General features: G+C 45.2%; 1 protein-coding gene across 1 annotated transcript; it reads right to left on the reverse strand.

The window, feature by feature from the left end:
* Nucleotides 1–1,513: 1,513 nt before the first annotated feature.
* Nucleotides 1,514–9,267, reverse strand: LOC103763931 (protein FAM162B; the record flags this gene model as incomplete). Its single annotated transcript, XM_018070615.1, has 4 exons — nt 1,514–1,719; nt 2,365–2,473; nt 3,320–3,425; nt 9,162–9,267. Coding segments are annotated over 4 exons (429 nt in total), but the record flags the coding sequence as incomplete, so codon positions are not given.
* Between the last annotated feature and the right edge of the window lie 8,843 nt (nt 9,268–18,110).

Genomic DNA, 18,110 nt, shown 5'->3' on the forward strand with positions numbered 1-18,110 from the left:
GGAGCTGTGTGTGTGACAGAGCTAACATCCCCCTCACCCTAAATGGGTGTGCAGCATGGAGATAAATGCTCCTAAGAGGCATCAGAGGGAAAAAGCTGCACAATGGCCACAGGCACAGCAGACGGAGTCCCAGAGCCCAACAACTGCTGCCCTCCTGCTGGTGCCCCAGCCCATCTTTGCCAGCAGGTTGTTCATGCAGTGGCACTCCAGCAATAAGTGGACATGATTTTTGACACAATAAACTTCAGAGACCTGAGCAGGAGCTTCCAGACTCCCCTGGAGCGCAAGTGTGACTGGTCCAAGTAATAAACCTTGGGAAGGCCAGGGTTCAGTGTGATGCTCAGGACACTGCACAAAGGCTGAGCTGTGGTTACAGCATCTCCTCTTGCAGCCAGGGTGCAGTGGCTGGGGTTTGTCACGCTGTGTCCCTTGGGACACCATGCAGCACACCCAGCTCTACCAGCCAGCGTTACAGGTCTCGAGGGGTTATGAATGTCATGAGGGGGCTCAGAACATCAGCACCCACAGGTGTGAACTGGGGCCTGTCTTGAAGTCAAGTCACTTTGTGAATATGTAACTTTCACTATTTCATTAGGATTTCTCCCATCTGTTAAACATCATTCCAGAGAGTTTGGTGACGCTCTTAATGAAGCTGTGAAGGGATGCTTTTGTTTTAGATGTAATTGGACAGCTGTTTTATTATGAGTTAATGAACTACGATGATTAAAAAGAATCCAATTTTAGCAAACCATGTATTAACAATTACTCCGGACTAAAATCACAGCTGAGCAAGTGCTAGACAACTTTCATGACAATGACTAAAAGCAGAAGACGAAAAAGGAAAACCAGTGAGGTGCTACAGGACAAGAAGTGCCTCCAGACTGGCTCCCTGCATGAGGCATGGGTTCCTTGGGCTGCCCCACAGCAACCACTCCACACCACCACCATCTCCTCTGGCCCAAAGCCCCTTTTGGCCCAAATCAGTCATCAGGATCTGTTCACACTCTTCCATATTCCCAGCCCCTCTTCATGCCCATGTCATCCCTGTCCTCTGACCATGGCATCCCAGGAGGGGCTGGCAGAAGGGAAAGGGGACAGTGATGGCAGCAGGCTCAAAGGTAATTGAGAGATAGAGATAATTGACCTCTCTGAGGTTGCAAAACGTATTTCAGACTGCTTTTCCCCCTGCCCTGGTTCTCTCTGGCCAAGGCTGTTTGCCCTGGAGGTGTTGCACAGAACAGGATGATCCCTGATGTAGGGCCACATCCTTCCTGCAAGGAGATGACCCCACAGCAATGCTGAGCACCAGCAGCACCATGAAAAGTTGATCCAGAGATGGGGAGTCCTGAATTTGTCCTTCCCACACTTTCCAGCTCAGAAGGCAGTTTTATATTTCAGCTGAACCTTGTGCCAAAGACCAGAGACCACAAAAAGCAGCTGTTGGAGTTTCCATAGAGGTTTCCCAGTTCATATGGAGCAGCTTCTGGGAAGTAAAGTCTTTGCCTTGAGAGAATTTCAGTGAAAAATCTCTAAAGAGTTAAATGAAGACAGGTCCATATGCCACATGTGCAAATCACTTATCTCCTGCTGTTAAAATAAATCTGTTCCAAATCATTGTGGCTTCCCAACAGCTGCCTCCTGATCTTTCTCTGCTTCAGCCCTCCATTTGGCCTTCTTTTCTATGTTCACCCTCAGCAGCGTCTGATCCTTTTTTGCAGCCTTGAAAAGAATTGGCGAAAATCATTGCATGCACATAGTTGCCACCACTACATTTCCCCACATTTGCACCACTTCCCTTGACACCCAACTGTCCTTTTTGATATTTTGCAGTAACAGAAGTTAATGTGTTTCCTTGTTATACCACATTTTCAGCATTTGCAGCTCTGATTAGCAGGAGAGTTACACTGTAAGTTGTTTACAGGTGCACTGGGACATGCAAGTCAAACTGGAGACCCTCCTTCCCCAGAAGTGGGATGGAAAGAAGTGTCACAGCTCTTGGTGGCCATGGTGACATGCAGGCTAGGCAGGCAGGACCACAAAAGCCTCATGGTTGATGGATGCAGGGCAGGACCAGGTACCATTGGCACTGTCTGAACTGCTCCATCACCTTTGGACTGGCCTCTTGCTGAGGTACTGTAACACAGAGTGTTGCACTGAACAGGTTTATGACAAAGTGGGTCAGAAGGAACATGTTAATCAGCAAATTGTGCTTACCCATGGCAATCTCTCCCCTAGAGGAGAGACACAGGTCCTGTGCAAATATTGCTTATGTGTACTTATAATCTGTCACCCAGGGGCTTATTTACAAAAAGCGTACATAGACCATACATTAAGCAAATCAGTTCACCCAGAAACAATACTCACTTCTTTGCCTGTGATGACCATGGTCAAACAGCCCAGCACAGTCAGTGCAATCATGATGTAGCAAACCTTTATCCTGACAACGTTCCTTGCTGCGTCGAGGACATCAGACCTGCCGAGGACAGAGCAGAGTTTCCATCCTGCAGCAGCGTGTGTGAAATGAGATCATGGGGAGCTGAGTAATGAATCCTCAAGTCTTACAGCAACTGTCTGTCAATGTGCAAGGGGTTTCTGCCTTCTCTTTTTGCAGCTGCTTAGAGGAGGACTGAAAAAAATAGCCTATGGGGAAAAGGTTTAGCCACCCTCCCACACAAGTGGGGTATTGCTACTTCCAATAGCCATCCGTAAGAACAGGAATAACAAATCCTGCTCTCCTGTCTTCTTTTATTGCATATGAGAGTGCTTACACCTGAGAGAGGAAGGATGGGTGGAAGAGCCCCCGGGATGTCACAAGTCAGAAGCTTAGGACTCCAAAACTGAGTGACAATTCTTTAACAAAATACCTTAACAAGAAGGTGAAACCACAGGCCAGACATGAGGAACTCATTGTAGATGCCTGTCACCAAAGCTGTGTGTAGCCCCAATTTATTATTAAAATTTATGCAGCAATATTGCTAATCAATAAAACCTAGCAAAGCATGCAAAATCCAAAGTGGATATCTTACCGTAGCAACTCGTGAGTTACAAAGCCACTTGTCTTGTAAAAGACACTACAACTTAGTCTGAAATGTATGATATCTAAAACAAATGAATCCAATTTACTTCACCTATAATGGCAAAAAGCTCACGTTCCCAAGAATTACAATTGGGGCTACAATTTGGACACCAGTAACAGCAATCCCCATCAGCATGGGGGAGCACTAACTCTCACCACGTGAGCACAACTCTGGGTAATGCAGAGTGGGGTGTCAATCTGTGTGTTCACAGACAAAAGTATCATTCTGACTGATCCACTTACGATATGTGCTTGGGAATGTCCTCCTCCTTTTTAAAGCGTCCTGCCCATACCAACACCTTTTTATCAAAATTTGTAGGCCTTCTGTCATTTCTGAAAGCTTCTTTACCTATAAAAGATTTTATAAAAGAAAACAAGTCAAGCTTCAAGAAGGGAAGAGGGAAAAAGCTGTTGTTACAGGGGGAAAAGGATTGAAGGTTCAAAATTACACTTTTCTATTCTCTGAGAGTCAAATGCACTTTCTAAAGTCAAAAAGACTCAGCAGATGGTGTGAGCTTTGTTACATTTGCAGCTTATTTCATTTGACCTTTTTTTTCTTTAGTTTTGGTAGGTCTTAAAGTAAAAATCTCTCCTAAACTTCCTGATTGAGAGGGTAAAGGATGCAGGCTTAGGGAACCTCAGCCCCACAGCATCCTCTCACCCTGCTAGCATCTTGCTTTTAATAGCCCAACTAGTGAGTTGAGCAAACTGTCGGCAGCACAAGTAACTCCAAAACAGCTTCTCCTCCTAAAATCAACGATGGAGAGATGAAGTCTGCTAAAATGCAGCCTGGTGGGAGGCTGGCAGTCATTCTCATGCAAGCTGGGTAACACATTACTGTACTCTAATGATGATACATTACACCCCATCAGGCTACCACGGTGATGCCATTAGCATGTTGTCACCCACAGCACAATGAGAAAAGGACTCTGGCTTCTCTTGATGGAAACAAGCCCAATGACAGGCCACAACAAGGACAGCAGCAGGGAGACCCTGCAAAAATAGCAATGGCTATCTCAAATCCTGCCTTTTGCATTGTACGCTTGCACAAGTGGTCTTTACAAGGTAGCTGAGACTGCTCACCCAGTACCTACACCCGGGTAGGTGCACCCAAGATGCTATGCTACAGTGCCCTGTGCTTGCAAATGTGGGACTTGGGTTGAGAAATGCTCAGAGCATGCAGAAAGGATGGACATGAAGATGTCCCTGGTTTCAGTGTTCTGCACTCCCTGCTTGTTGCTGGATTGGCTGAAAGAAAATCACTGTCACTACAGAACAGGGCATGGGGAGCATCTCTTCCTGCCTGTGTTGAGATGGTGAAATTACATTAAGTGCCTTGGCCCCAGACCTGCTCATGGATGCCAGGACTTTGTGAATGGCTGGAAAATCCCAGTTGTAAATCTTGGCTCCCAGACCTCCGGGTAAATTTAATCTCCTGCTTCTCCTATTTGTCTTACAGAGTGCCAGTGAGACCAGCAAGTGCCAGAGTCAGATCTGCAGCAAGCAGTATGCTGGATTGCTAAAAGGACAGACTTCATCACAAGGAAGACAAGGGTAATGCCCCATGCAGGAGACCCTCAGCCATCCCATGGGAGCACAGACAGCCCCATGCAGCCCAGCCTTGACAGGGCAAGAGTCTACAAAGGCACAGCCAAGGAAGTGGTGGTACAGGTTAAAAAGAGAAACCATCTCTATGCCAGGAAGTTTGTCCATCTGGGAGCGACCAATGTCTGCTCTCTGCCACCTAATCCAGGGCACTGTCTGGCACAAGCACACACAGCTGCGGCTACAACTCAGCAGGGATCATGGAGGGGAGCTGAAGGTGCAAGTCTGCCACTTGCACCAGCCCTGGACACCCAGGGACTTGCACTGGTCCTGCTCTGGAAACCGGGCAGCTGGGTAGGAGGACGAATATTTGTTTATCTGTTTTAACTAACATGTTCCCTGACATGAAGCGTCGGTTTGTATTTGCTACCATAGGAGAAGGACTATTTAACGCAAAAAATTTATCCCTGTGCACTGTGCTGGTCAGAGCTCAGAGTGTGCTCAATGTCCCGGGAGCGCCTGTAACCCCAGGAGATGCAGCCCTGCAGTAGTTCAGCCACAGTCGAGAATGAAGGTCATTTTCTCACCCTTCCCTGCAAATACCCTCTCCCTCCATGCTGCAGCACGAAACAGTGACCAAAGGCTTTTCACCCACCTGGATCAGCCGCCCGCAGAGCCACGTGCTGAGCGTCCCTCGCTTTGTTGCCGACAGCCCTGGCGGGGCACAGGACCGGCCGAGCCACCCGGGGCCACAGCCCAGGGCTGTGCCCCCCCGGCCTCCCCAGCATCCTGCCCCGGGCAGCACTGGACCACCACGGCCCCAGCAGCCTGGCCATGCAGGGGGCCCGGCAGGAGCCCAGGAGGCTGCCTCTAGGAGTTATTAATGCAAAACTATCCCCTCCTGTAAGAAGGGAGTAGCGTGCACTTCCACCCTGACAGACAACAGGCTTTGCTTATGTCACGATGACAAAGTTAAATTTATCACCTGTGTTTACTAAAATGACACACCTTCGGAGATAGGCGAGCAGAAATCACCTCTGTGGCAGCTCACGCCCAGCCCAGACTCTGCCCCGGGCTCTACATCCCAAGGAGCTGCTCAGGAAAGCAGTGCTCATTTACATTATTTTCTCAGTCCTTACTATGGAAGGACTAAAATAGCGTGCTGTATTTCCCCAAAGATGGGCTTAGTGACTGTTAATTATCACAGCTGGTTAAGCTTTTAGAGTTCTTAATTGTTCTCAGCTAAAAAAATAATCTTGCAAATCAGTTGCTTTAAACAGACTTTCTGAAGAGGAACAGTGTTTACCCCATCTCAGAACAAATGTGGTTTAGTGGCAGGAAACTAAACCTGGTGTTTGTGTCCATAAATGCATTATGGGGAGCCCATCTAGCATCCAAACTGCAAACTCCTAGCAAAGAAATATATTTCAGATATATTTCAGGTTTAAAAGAGTAAACTAAGAAATTGTAACTAAAACCTCAGGTGTTGTAGTACTCGTCAGTCAGTAAAATTGTCATTGAAATCTAGCAGTACCCATAAAGTATTTGCCCTCCACAAGGTCTGGATAGCACTGGATGTTTTCCATAACATCAGCTGTTCTAACCTGGGAATGAACCAAAACCAATGCTATTTTATCACTCTGACATTTCTACTGCATTTTGCACAAAATTCTCGCTGATGGGTCAGGAAATGGAAATGCAAAATATTTGTCTCGCTCAGAGCAGTGGGGTATTTGCTCTCATTAGATATACAATGCTCTAAAGCTGATTTACAGGTAGGGAAAAAAAATCCATTTGAAAGGGAAGAAGCAGTTGCCAAAAGGTAAATTTTTAAGAACTATTTAGTAATACTATCAAATGCAATATTGCAGATAATCAAAGTGTGTCTAAGAGCAAGGGGAGGAACTGTTGGGATGTTAGCAAGGATACTCTTTAAGGGCTGAGAGGATGAAAGATGTGAAACAGATGCAGTTCCAGCTCCTCAGCTCCTGGCCCCAAGGAAAAACTCTACCATTTATAGAGACATTTTATATTTTTTGAGAACACAAACTTATTGATGCTGAGGAAAGAAGAAACTCACAGCAATGAAAAACATGTTTTTTCCTCTGTTATGAAAGCTCCACAATGTATCCAGATATAACACATTTTGTTTAGCTTAATTCACTTGTAATTTGGTAAAGCAAATTAGATCCATTTCCAGATTAGGAACCCATACAGAAAATAAATAGTGGTTTGAGCTTCCAGCTGCAAACAAAAGCTGTAAACAAGCAGAAATCAGTGGATGTGATTATGCTGGAAGAAGCAGAAGGGAAAACTGTTGAAATCATGGAGGATATTTGTGTCCTGCTCAGGGTTTTCCTGGGGGAAAATGGATGCGAGGAGGAGGAAAGATGCATTTATAGCCTGAAGTTTACAGGGTTCAGCACCCCTGAGCATCCCCACAGCCCCCCTCCTCACCTTGCAGAAGAGCTACTAAGTGGAAAAGGGATATTGTACATCTGGACATCCCTCAGTCCCCAAGATGAGCGGGCAGAAGGGGCTGTAGGGCAGCGGATGGGACATGCTGCCATGATGCTTATGTTGCACCCCACAGGGGCTCCAGCTGTGCAGAACATTAGAGCATTTTCACTTTAACAAGCACTCTCCAAAATACTTACTTATTGCAGAAGTGACTGTCTCTTTACGTCATGTCTGATTATGGATTTGAAGAGGAAAACAAGAACATTTTTTTTTTATGTCTTAGTTTCTCAAAAGTGGAGAGAATTGTGGGTTTTTCAGGCCTCTGGTGCTTATTCACCCAGGGGTTGCCAATTGTTTCTTCTAGCAGACACACCAGCTAACAGCTGTATTAATCATGTCTGCTGTGAGCAAAAAGGCACTTCAGGATTTATTATGCCAGCATTTGGAAGTGCAAAGACACAGAGATCCTCATGAAACCACAAAGGCAGTTACTTGTTCCTGAATTTTACCTGTTTTTCTGGCACCCTGAATGCTTATTGCCAGGGTGAGTTTTACTGCAGTGTATGAAAGCTATAGACACCTCCAAGTTAGGAATTCCTTTCCCATGTAGAATGTGGATCTCTCTCTGGCCCAGAGCACCTTAAATCCCCTCCTAATTAGCACAGAGATGCAGAATTCTCTTGGACCAAGGTAGCCTTGTGTACAGCCTGATGGACTTAGTCCTCTTTAGAGAAGTTTTGTGCTTAGCCCAGTGCATGCACATCCCCCCTGTCTAGGTTACAAAACATCCCCAGGAGGCTCTTCCAGTCACTCCCCACACCAAGCCATCTCTTGATAGCCATCAGTGATTCATGACCAGAGTGCAATGTCAGTATTTCATAACCTTTAAGCTCACGGATAGGGAGTTTGCTGGATAGCAGTAACAACTTGTTCAAAGATGCAGAGTTAGCGAAACTGGGTTTAAAGCACCATCTCCTCTGCCTTTCATATCCTTCTGCCAGGAGGAGAGCAGGACCCCAGCTCCTCAGCAAGCCCTGGACAGTATAGACAACACTGACTAGCTGTACAGACATCCCCCAGGCTTCCTCTGACCCTTCCTGCAAGGGGAGAGCACAGATCTGAAGGGTTTTGAGTTACACAGGCACAGAGTAGCTCAGACAGAGCAGAGGATGGTCTGCTGCTGCTGTGGTGGTGGTGCAGATTTGTGACATTTCTGTTTTCTGTGTGCGAGTGATATGTAGCTGCAATGCTTGTTGCACACTGGTGCCAACACTGAAGATTTAAAACTAAACAGAAAACCACACAGGACTCCATCCTGGTTCTGCATCCTCTTCACACCCCTTCTGCCACCGCGAACTCTTGCAGCTGACTCCAGAGCAAGACTAGCAACCAGTTCCTAATTGTACTCGAAAACCTTTGCAGAACTGGAACTGAGAGGCTGCAATATAAACTCAATTGTTTGCTGTAAAACTCCATTGCTCTGGCTTCTGACTGACTTTATACTGTTATTCCCAGTCCCTTAATTCTGATTATTGTCAGCTTATTGCAGCAATGAGAAGCGCAGGTTCTCTTCACTTGTTCTTTTTCTGCTTTCAGCAGCAACAGGAATGAAAGTGTTTATTGTTCCAGAAGCCCCATATTCCCACTCATATCTTTACAACTCCTGGTTCATTTTCATAATAATGCACAATAAATTTTTATACTCATACACAGAAAAGAAGTCATAGGAGTATTCAACGAAAAAAAGTATTACTCTGCAAAGCTGTTTTCACTGGCCTCAAAAACAGATGTCTTACCATCAGACTCTGTTTTTCATGCCATGAAAACTTTTACATGAGGGCTGTGATGAGGAACATAAGATAATCTTATCTTAAAATTCTTTGCCTTGCCCCTACCTAATTAAATATGCAGCAAAGCTCTGTCTTGGTTCCTAGACAAGATAAACAGCAATCCTGGATGGGCTTGTGTCTCATGAAATTCTAAGTGAGTCAGGAAATATTTTTCCAGGCAACTGTGTATTCTCCAGCAGCACAATTTAACACAGCAAGAGCAATGAATTTCTTCGAAATATCTTACTTACCTGCGGACTCCCAGGCCCAGAGCTGTCCCTCCTCTCCAGAGTCCCCAGGGAGCAGCACCCTCAGGGCTTCAGTTCTCTCCAGAAGGTGAGACACATCCTCCCCATATCAAAAACAGTCTACCCTAAGGAAAGTCAAATGCAAATCTCAAGAAACGAAAAGCTCCTTAAGTGTTTCTCACTATTTCTCATGACAGCCAAGTAAACCAAACAAACCAAGTAAAATCAAGGGAACAGTTACAGTACCTTATAACAAAACCAAACTCAGAGGGTTTGTAAAGAGTTCTGAACACAAGCACCAGCACGAGGCTTTAAGTAATTCAGAACACTAGGATTAATATTTTTTATAATCTTGAGTGTTGTCAATAAAACAAAATGAAGGAGTCCTTCCTCTCTTTCTGTGCTAAACTTCAGCTTTGCTTTTTTAAAGAAATGAAGTCAATATTCCTCTATCCAGGTACTGAAAGATCCTGCACTTCATGGCAGTATTGTCCCTATTCCTCCAAATTTGATAGTATCACTATAATTTGAAAAATCTTACTTAGAAACCATACATAAGACACTAAGCCACACTATTAAAAATAAAAAAGCCATCAACCAAACAAAACCACACCCACAAGTCCACTGTCTCTGGTAAATCTTGCCTAATTTGGACCATATGAGCCTTTTGGCATCAGTCTTTTAAGAGGGAAAGGTAATTGATGTAACACACTTGGTATTTTCTACAACAGGAGCATTCAGTTCCCCCAAGTGAAAAAGATTTGAACTGTTTTCTATGTCTGCCACTAATTCAAAAATGAGAAGGATTTGGCCCTGAGTGTGTTGGCTCTGAGTAGCAGTGCCCAAGGTTACAAGGATCAGGATCTCCAAATTATCCTTATCTGAGTAGATTCACCTTCTCTGCCATTAAACACATTTATCTGTAAGAAATTTAAACCCCAATTAACAGCCTGGTTTTTTGGCTGTTTAAAGTATGTTCAACTCTGGAACAGCAGGATGGAAATGCCTACAAACAAGGGACACTGCTGTAGCCAGGAGGATCCATAAGCCACACTTGCTTTGCTCCCTTCCATCAGTTCTGTGTTTTTAGATAAGATGCAATAGAATATTTGTTGGACACGGGAATGCACTTATGAATTGTCTTAATAGGAGCCAAATTCAGTGGAGCTTGTGAGCTGCACCTGGAGTCACCAATCTCTTCAAGCAAATACTTAAAAGGGACTTGGGATTGGTCTAATGTGCCCTGGGTACAAAGTGCGGGGTTTATAACAGCTTGTGTCAGAAGGGCAAAGCTCATGGCAGCAAACCAAAAGTTAGTCATTGCTCTGGCAAAGCTCCAGTTTGACCTTTCCCAGGGTTTGGGATGATCATACCGAGGTGATGAGGTGGCACGTCAACTCCAGCATGGGGTGATTTGGTACAGGTAGCATCTGCCTATAGATGGGCTGAAACATGGAGAGGCTGCTCAAGTGCAGCTTCACCATGGGGGAGCAGTCAGATGTGAGCAGCAAAAACCCCAGGACCCATGGGAAACTGTCCAAAATGTTCAGGCTGATGAAATTGCAGGGAAATTAATGCACGGAAGAGCTTAGCACCAGGTCACTGATTTCTGGAATAACACACAATTGGACTCTAGAGCAAAAATGTGTGAAACCCTGAAGAAAACAAAGCCATCAGAATCCTAACAATTTACGTTTTGACTCAGAGTTTGGAGAACCATTTAATTTAAACGTTTTCCACACCTGTTTCCCCAGCTGAGCCGGAGAAACACACTGACAAGGAGAGACTCGTCGTTCACTTGTCACTTAATGATTTTCTTTCCTGAGAAAAATGGCATTGTCTTCAAAAAAAGACACGCTTAGAAAATTTTCGGTCCATTAGTCAATAGTTTAGGGAAAAAAGAAACCCAATTTTAAAAGATTGAAGCATTCTTCGTGGAAATGTCTTTTCCCCACACTTGTTTTAATATGAAGATGACTTAGATTTTTTTTCAGCTCCTGCAGAGCAGTCATATACCATTGATTAGGCCAATAAACTGGCTGATTTCACTGGGACCCCCCGCATTGTGGGGTCAAATTTTGCTTTTAGTGACTGGCTGAATGTGTATGTAATCAATACAGGAGCAAATGTATCCTGGGTAACACAGGGGGAGGCACTACCCTGGGCATACTTTGGCCCAGCAATGCACACCACAGTAACCATAACAGAGACAGGTGCCTCCTCAGATTTATGATCTGTGTCTTGACAATCCCTTTAAAGAGACCATAAAACTCTTCCAAACGCCCCTGGGTGAAACACAACCAACCCATAGGATGAGATTTACTTTCAGCAGCTTTCACGTGTCCAAAGGGACCACAGGAAAACACATTTCCTCAGAGTTGCATAGCCCCCCAAGTGCAGCGTGGAGAGGGCAGGAGAGTGAAAATCTGTCAGACAAGTCTCTGCGTAGGAGGGTTGGTGAAACAGTGTTGTTGCCTTGTTCAAACCACTGGCTACTGGCCGGCACTCTTAGGGACTGGCTCACATGTGCTGCTGTCCAGCTTGGGCTGGTGACTCCTCTGCTCCTTGCTTGTGCAGTGCCTTACACAAGGGAGTCCCAGGCAGCCACTGGCGCTCCAATGCAGCATGGTAAAGCAATAATGAGGAGAACAGAAATGAGAGACTCATCTTGAGAATATATATATTAATTACAGGGGGCCCAGGAGCTCGTAAAAATAAATTACATCTTACATACACAGAACTTCAACAGTAACACAAAGCTGTCCTGGATTTTCTGGACTATGTATGTCATGGAAACACATACAAAAAGCCACTGCAGTGAGTTGTGTTACTGAAGGAGGAATTTGTTCAAGAATAGAGCTTATCATAGATATAGGAGATGTTTCCAGAGTGCTAACCACATTAGGTGGGCAGCTCTCATTTGCTTAGTCTTCAGTAAAACATCTCTCACAGGTACAAATGCCATCCTTGGAGAACTGGGGATTCTTCAAAAAAAGATAATTTGGAGAAGGAAGTAGCTAAAGTGGGGATGGTGTCACTGAGGTCACACAGAGGTCAGTGAGAAGACTGTCTAGAAAAACTGGACGATAAGGGCTTATGTTATATAAATGGGATAAAGAGCACACAGTGCAAGGTCAATTCTTTGAGGCTAAGGATGAGGATTTCTGGCTGCATTTGGTTAATTTAGCATGACCCCATACTGCCAAATGGATGTTGACATGGAAAAAGCAGATGCAATTCCAAAATGTACAAGAAAAGTCATTCCAGTAGAGAGAAAACAATTTTAGTATTCTCATATAAAACATCTGGAATAGCCTGCAGTGCTGTTTAAGAAAGTTAATCAAGAAGAAAAGAAATAAAGGAAGAAATGAGAGGAATATGTCTTTTTCTTGGCTAACAAATTACAAATGGAGAGGCATCATGGTACATATCTCTCTGAGAAACTCAAGGACAGAGAAGAAGGGCAGTTAGGCTAAATCACAGCACTGATACCTGTACAAAAGGTATAAGCTGCTCCTGAGGATGCAAAGGGCTGCACCTTTTCTGTGCCTTGTACCTTCCAGCACTGGAGCAGAGGCTGTCTCCACCCTCCTATTAGCTAATGAAGCACAGGGAGTAACACCAATAGCAAGGCCACACAGGTCTCCAGGCTCCTGCAGCACTGCTGGGCTGGTTTAACTTCAGGCCAGAGCTGCACAGTCATTAATGTTTACAAAACAAGTTTCCAGGGAAGCAAAATTACACACCGAGGAAATAATAAGCAGCAATGTAATCAGATGTGAGAGGGAGATCATTTCATTACCTGAACCAGCCCTCATTATTCACCATTTCCCTGGCAAGAGCTGATAAATGCAGGCTAATGAATCTTCGCACTCGGACGAGCGGGAGTGCCGGCTCGGTGCTGCCGCATGCTAAGCAGGACTGGAGGATCCAACTGTCAGCTGAAAGCCCAAAAAATAAAATATGAACTTATCCATTGCAGCACTGCAGTGAGAAGAGAGAGGGGGTTTAACCATGGTTGGCTTGGTCTTACAGAGTCACCTTGGCTGTGGGAATGCCATGGCTTCTATTTGGCCTGGAAGAGCAAATCGAACTCTAAACATCCCAAGGATAATAGGGTCTGTGAGCTGACCAGAGTCAGCTCTTTAGGAAAAGCCTTTCAGGACCAACAGGATCAGCTGGAGACTTCCCAGTCCTGACAGTTAAATATCATCCTCAGCCTGGTCACGACACAAGGAAGATATCAACAGAGAAAGAGGCAAAAGCATCAACACGTAAAAACACAGTAGCAGGACCTTTGCCCACTTCTGTGGCACTATTGTTTCATCAACGTTGCCTACTGTAGCTATTCCTTCCTTTGAAAGTTAGGGAAACAGGAAATATACCACTCAATATAGAAAATTATTAAAAAAAAACCCCCACACAACAAAAAACCCAATACACAAGCAAACAAAAAGCAATGCTAAAGAAACCATCAGAAAAGGGGATTAAACCTCTTGAACATAAACAAGTTCCAGAGTTGTGAAGACTACCTCTGCTTTTTCTATACTTTCTGCATGTGTCACAAGCATCATGGCTCACAAATTTTATATGAATTTTATATGAAGAACCAGAACATTTGGCAAGGCTGCTCTGGAAGGAGCTTAGACAGTAAGAGCTAACATAAGATGAAAACCTATTTAGAGAGGAACACACGTGTCCTGACATTACAGGGAAATGCTGCCCTCATCTGTCTTCTGGTGACAGGTTCTATTTTCCTGCCTACTATGCCTAAAGCATTCATCACTTCCAGAATGAAAAGGTGACTCCAGTGTTGCAACCAGATCCAATGTCTGTGTGTGGACTGGAGCCATTAAGCGATGCTGCTGCTGGTAACTGGAGTCAGTATAACCATGTTGCTGCAACAGAGTTTAAATGTAGACATTTCTCATTCTCTACATTGAAGATGGTGTTTTGGCAAAAGAGAAGAAAATGGCTAATAGATTCTTTATAAAACTAAAACCTAACAAAGAAAAAAAAATAATTTCTAATGCCAGGAGAGCGGAAATACTGTGTCAGAACTGGGAGTCAGCAAGAGCAGAGCAAACCCTGCTGCTGCAGTGATTTGCACACTAGTGCACCGGGCAGGGATTTGGGGATCTAATGCCTGCAGCCCAGCCTGTTAGAGAAAGCACAGAGAACAAGGCTGGTTTGCCTCTTTCATCCACACTGGTAAAAATCCATCTATCTCTCATAAACACACAGATACAGACAGAGGGGAGGCACATTTTAAGCACTATCAGTGGCCCTCAGGAAGGTGAAATGAAGGAGAAAATGAACATGCATTCATATTTCATAAAAGTAGAAGCTTTGAAGTTGGAAAAATACATGTAGTAGATAAAGTATAGCATTAGCCAGTTCTGTATGGGTTTGGGGTGCAGAAAAGCATCTATCAAACCTCCTTCTGTGAGACAATGCTGCTGGCCAGCCCAGGTCTTCAGAAAGTACTGTGGCTGGTGAAAGTGCAGATCCCAGCACTTACCTGTTAGCATTTGTAGAGCTCCAGAGCAGTACAGCTCTCAGATGGAGATGCTTCTTTACCAAGGGCTGTGTCTTTTAGTTCTTTTATTGAAGTTAGCCCTGCTGAAACTCCAAGATAGGAGATGGAAAGTCCAATTCTGCTAGTTCCCAGATTACTGACATTTCTCCTTGATTATCTTTCCCTCTTAACTCTCATTACTTTTGATCTTATTTTGTAAATCCTGGATTTAATAAAAGTCTACACCTCCAAAGTTGAATGTACAGTTTTCCGACACCTCAATGGCTGGAGCATCATCCCAGCACAAGCAGATGGGTCTCATCTGGTGACAACAAACTGCCTCTCTGGCAGCTCAGGGCAGGGGTCTACAATCAACCACAGGGTTTGGATTTCAGCTACATGATTTCTATTCTCCCACAGCAGCATGGTCAGCTCTCACCCAGCCAAAGCCTGATGCTGGCCACAGGCACCACACAGCCACAAACTCTGCCCAGCCTGGAAAGGAGGTGATGGAAACAAGGCTGGATGTTGCCTGGCCCATGAGCTCCACACTATAAACACAGACTCTTGTGTTCCCACCTAAGGGGGACTTGTCAGAAACATTTTTGGCCTACACAGAAATGCTCATTGGAATATTTTTAATGGTTTTGTTGAAAAAAACCCTGAAATTAATTCCATGTCTAATTGCTACCTAGTTTCCTAGATGAAAATTTTCAAAACGATCCTTCCAAACTGATTTCATTGGAAACATCAATCCCAAATCATCCTTTCTAAGACCACAAAAGAAGCAGTGCACTCCGGACTGTCCAGCCTCAGACCCTCCAGTTGAACCCAGGATCCCTCCAGTGACTCCCCCTCCCACTAGCTTCAACCAGGTCACCAACTCCAGAGTTTGGCTGATGTCTCAGCAATCAAAATCTCTCATTACAGCCTTTTTGCCTGCGCTTTAATATGATCTGTCATTTCACAGCCCAGTAGCTCTATCTGAACAGGTGGAATATGGCAAATTTCTCTCATTATTTTAGTATTTGTCAAATGACTGTTATTAATTCACAGTAATCTACATATTTCTAGATTTCCCCCTAAGCATTCTCCTTTATCTGATCAGCTACATCAGTAACACCACTATATTACTCCTTCCCACATTGATGTCTGCCTTCCCAATCTGTCCTGTGCATATGACCAGTGTTTGGTCCTTTTGGCTCTTACTTGGAGTTTCCTCCTTTGTTTTCAAAGTGACTGAACAATATTAAGCAAAATAAAACTAAAGACCAAGCAAATTCCTGGTGGTCATTTGCTTGAGTTTAATCGTTCTGGCCACATAACTCCTAGGGAAATTCTACCTGTCTTTGTGCTAGTAGTATGTTACTAACATTAACACCAGGAGGCCTTTGTGGATGAACAAGGGGCTCCTGGACAAACTCAAACACAAAAAGGAAGCCTACAGAGCGTGGTAGAGATTGAATTGAGAGCAGCCCTGAGGAGAAGGACCTGCGAGTGCTGGTGTATGAAAAGCTGGACATGAGCCAGCAATGTGCACTCACAGCCCAGAATGCCAAATGTATCCCGGGCTGCATCAAAGGAAGTGTGACCAGCAGGGGAGTCTGTCTCTCTACTCTACTCTGGTGGGACCCCCCATGGAGTTCCGCATCCAGCTCTGGGGTCACCAACACAAGAAGGACCTGGACCTGATGGAGCAAGTCCAGAGCAAGGTCACAAAGTGAGTTGAGTCTCAGCTGAACTCTGGGGACTTGAGAGTGGAGGTGTACAAATTGTCACAAAACTGTGATTGAGGCTGGAAAAGTCCACCTGCTGGGACAACTGGCCTGCCAAGATAACCTATGGTCACTTCCAGGCTCCAGAGGCCAGAGTGTCTTTAACAGGGCAGCTCTATTCGTACCTGAACGCTTGGCTTGGAGCCCCCCAGGTCTCCAGCGGGTGCTCCAGCTTTCTTCATCACACATTTGGAACTGCATAACCGGGACCTTCCCATGCGGTCAGTCTGGCTTAAAGCTCACACCGTTCAACAGCTGCCAGCAGGGCAGGATCGAACGCCAGCGACCCCGCTGCTTTACAGTGCATCCACGGAGCAGCGAGAGAGGGGAGAGGGGAGAGCGGAGCCGCAGCCACGGGCACACGCTGCTCTCTGCTGGGCAGCGCCCGCCGCGCAGCCCCGGTGGGAACCCGCCCGGCACCGAGGCGACGGGGACACGGGAAATTAAATACTTTTTTTTTTTTTTTCATTTCACTTCATGCCTATAAACGCTCTCTGCAAGGGGAACAACTTTTGCTTTCTCAGTCCTGGCCCCCAACTAATCGCTTTACGTACGTATAAAAACGCCAGTTGAAATATCTGTTCTTAGATACTTCCATGCTATAGATGTGCCTTATTTTAACTGCAAACGTGTGTGTGCTCATTCCTGACTGAAAACAGACTTGCATTTTGAGTCAATCCAAAGCAAACGTACTACTCCCGCACTTCTACTATTCTCTTTCCAGCTTAGCTGGATCCAAAGTGGAACCATTTGCTTTTTTCCTCTCAAAGTAATAAAAAACAAATTCCAGGCATTTCAATCACCTGCTCAGCACAGAGTACCCTCCCTTAGCAGGAATGCTGCACTGGGTGACACTGCTGATGTTTCAATCCAACAAACACGAGAATGTTGGGTACTACCAGTCTGGGTGGGTGAGGAATAGCCAGGTCTGCTGGGTCCACAGAAGCACCAAGGGACACCACTTCTGTAACCATCAGGGGCTACTGAACAACCCTATCTGCTGGGTCAGAGCCATGACGGGTGAAGAACACTAATGCCAGGACTGAAATACTGAGACTCTTCAGCAGATGCCAGCAATCAGCAACATAAGGAGTGAATCAGCTCACACAAAGAGAGCAACAGAAGCTGGATATAATCAGGAACATGTCAGATATGCACACACAGAGAAGGATTCCAGCTCTGCCAGGAGAGTGAACCTTGCCTTCAGAACTGGGGTATTTTCTTACCTTGGAGGAAGGAGTAAGCACCAAAATGGGACCTCTGGCCTTTTGAGAAATTGCCATCTGTCTCTCCTCTGGAAAGTTTTAGTAGGGCAGCATCAGGAAAACAGTTTCTAGAAGCCCATGAGATAAGTCCAGAGCAGAAGCAGCCTCATGGGAGCCCTGCGTGCAGCAACAGGGGCTTCTTGCAGGGCAGTAGATGGCTGGTATTAGCTTTCAGCACCTCTTTTACAAAAATTTTCCTGAATTCTTTCTCAAGATGATTTATTCAGTCTGCTTCCCCACCACCTCAGTGGTCTCACTCCTTATTTAACTAACTTCCCTCTCCTTCCCTGAGTCTGTCCCTTCCCAAGTATGAACTGTTCTCACTGCATCAGCACCAGTGGATGGTGCATTGGAGGATGAGTACTACAGCTTTGCAGCCTCCCTCCTGCTCCCA

Source organism: Manacus vitellinus, unplaced genomic scaffold (genome assembly GCF_001715985.3).
Source record: "Manacus vitellinus isolate BGI_N305 unplaced genomic scaffold, ASM171598v3 scaffold_19_pilon, whole genome shotgun sequence".
Lineage (NCBI taxonomy): Eukaryota > Metazoa > Chordata > Aves > Passeriformes > Pipridae > Manacus > Manacus vitellinus.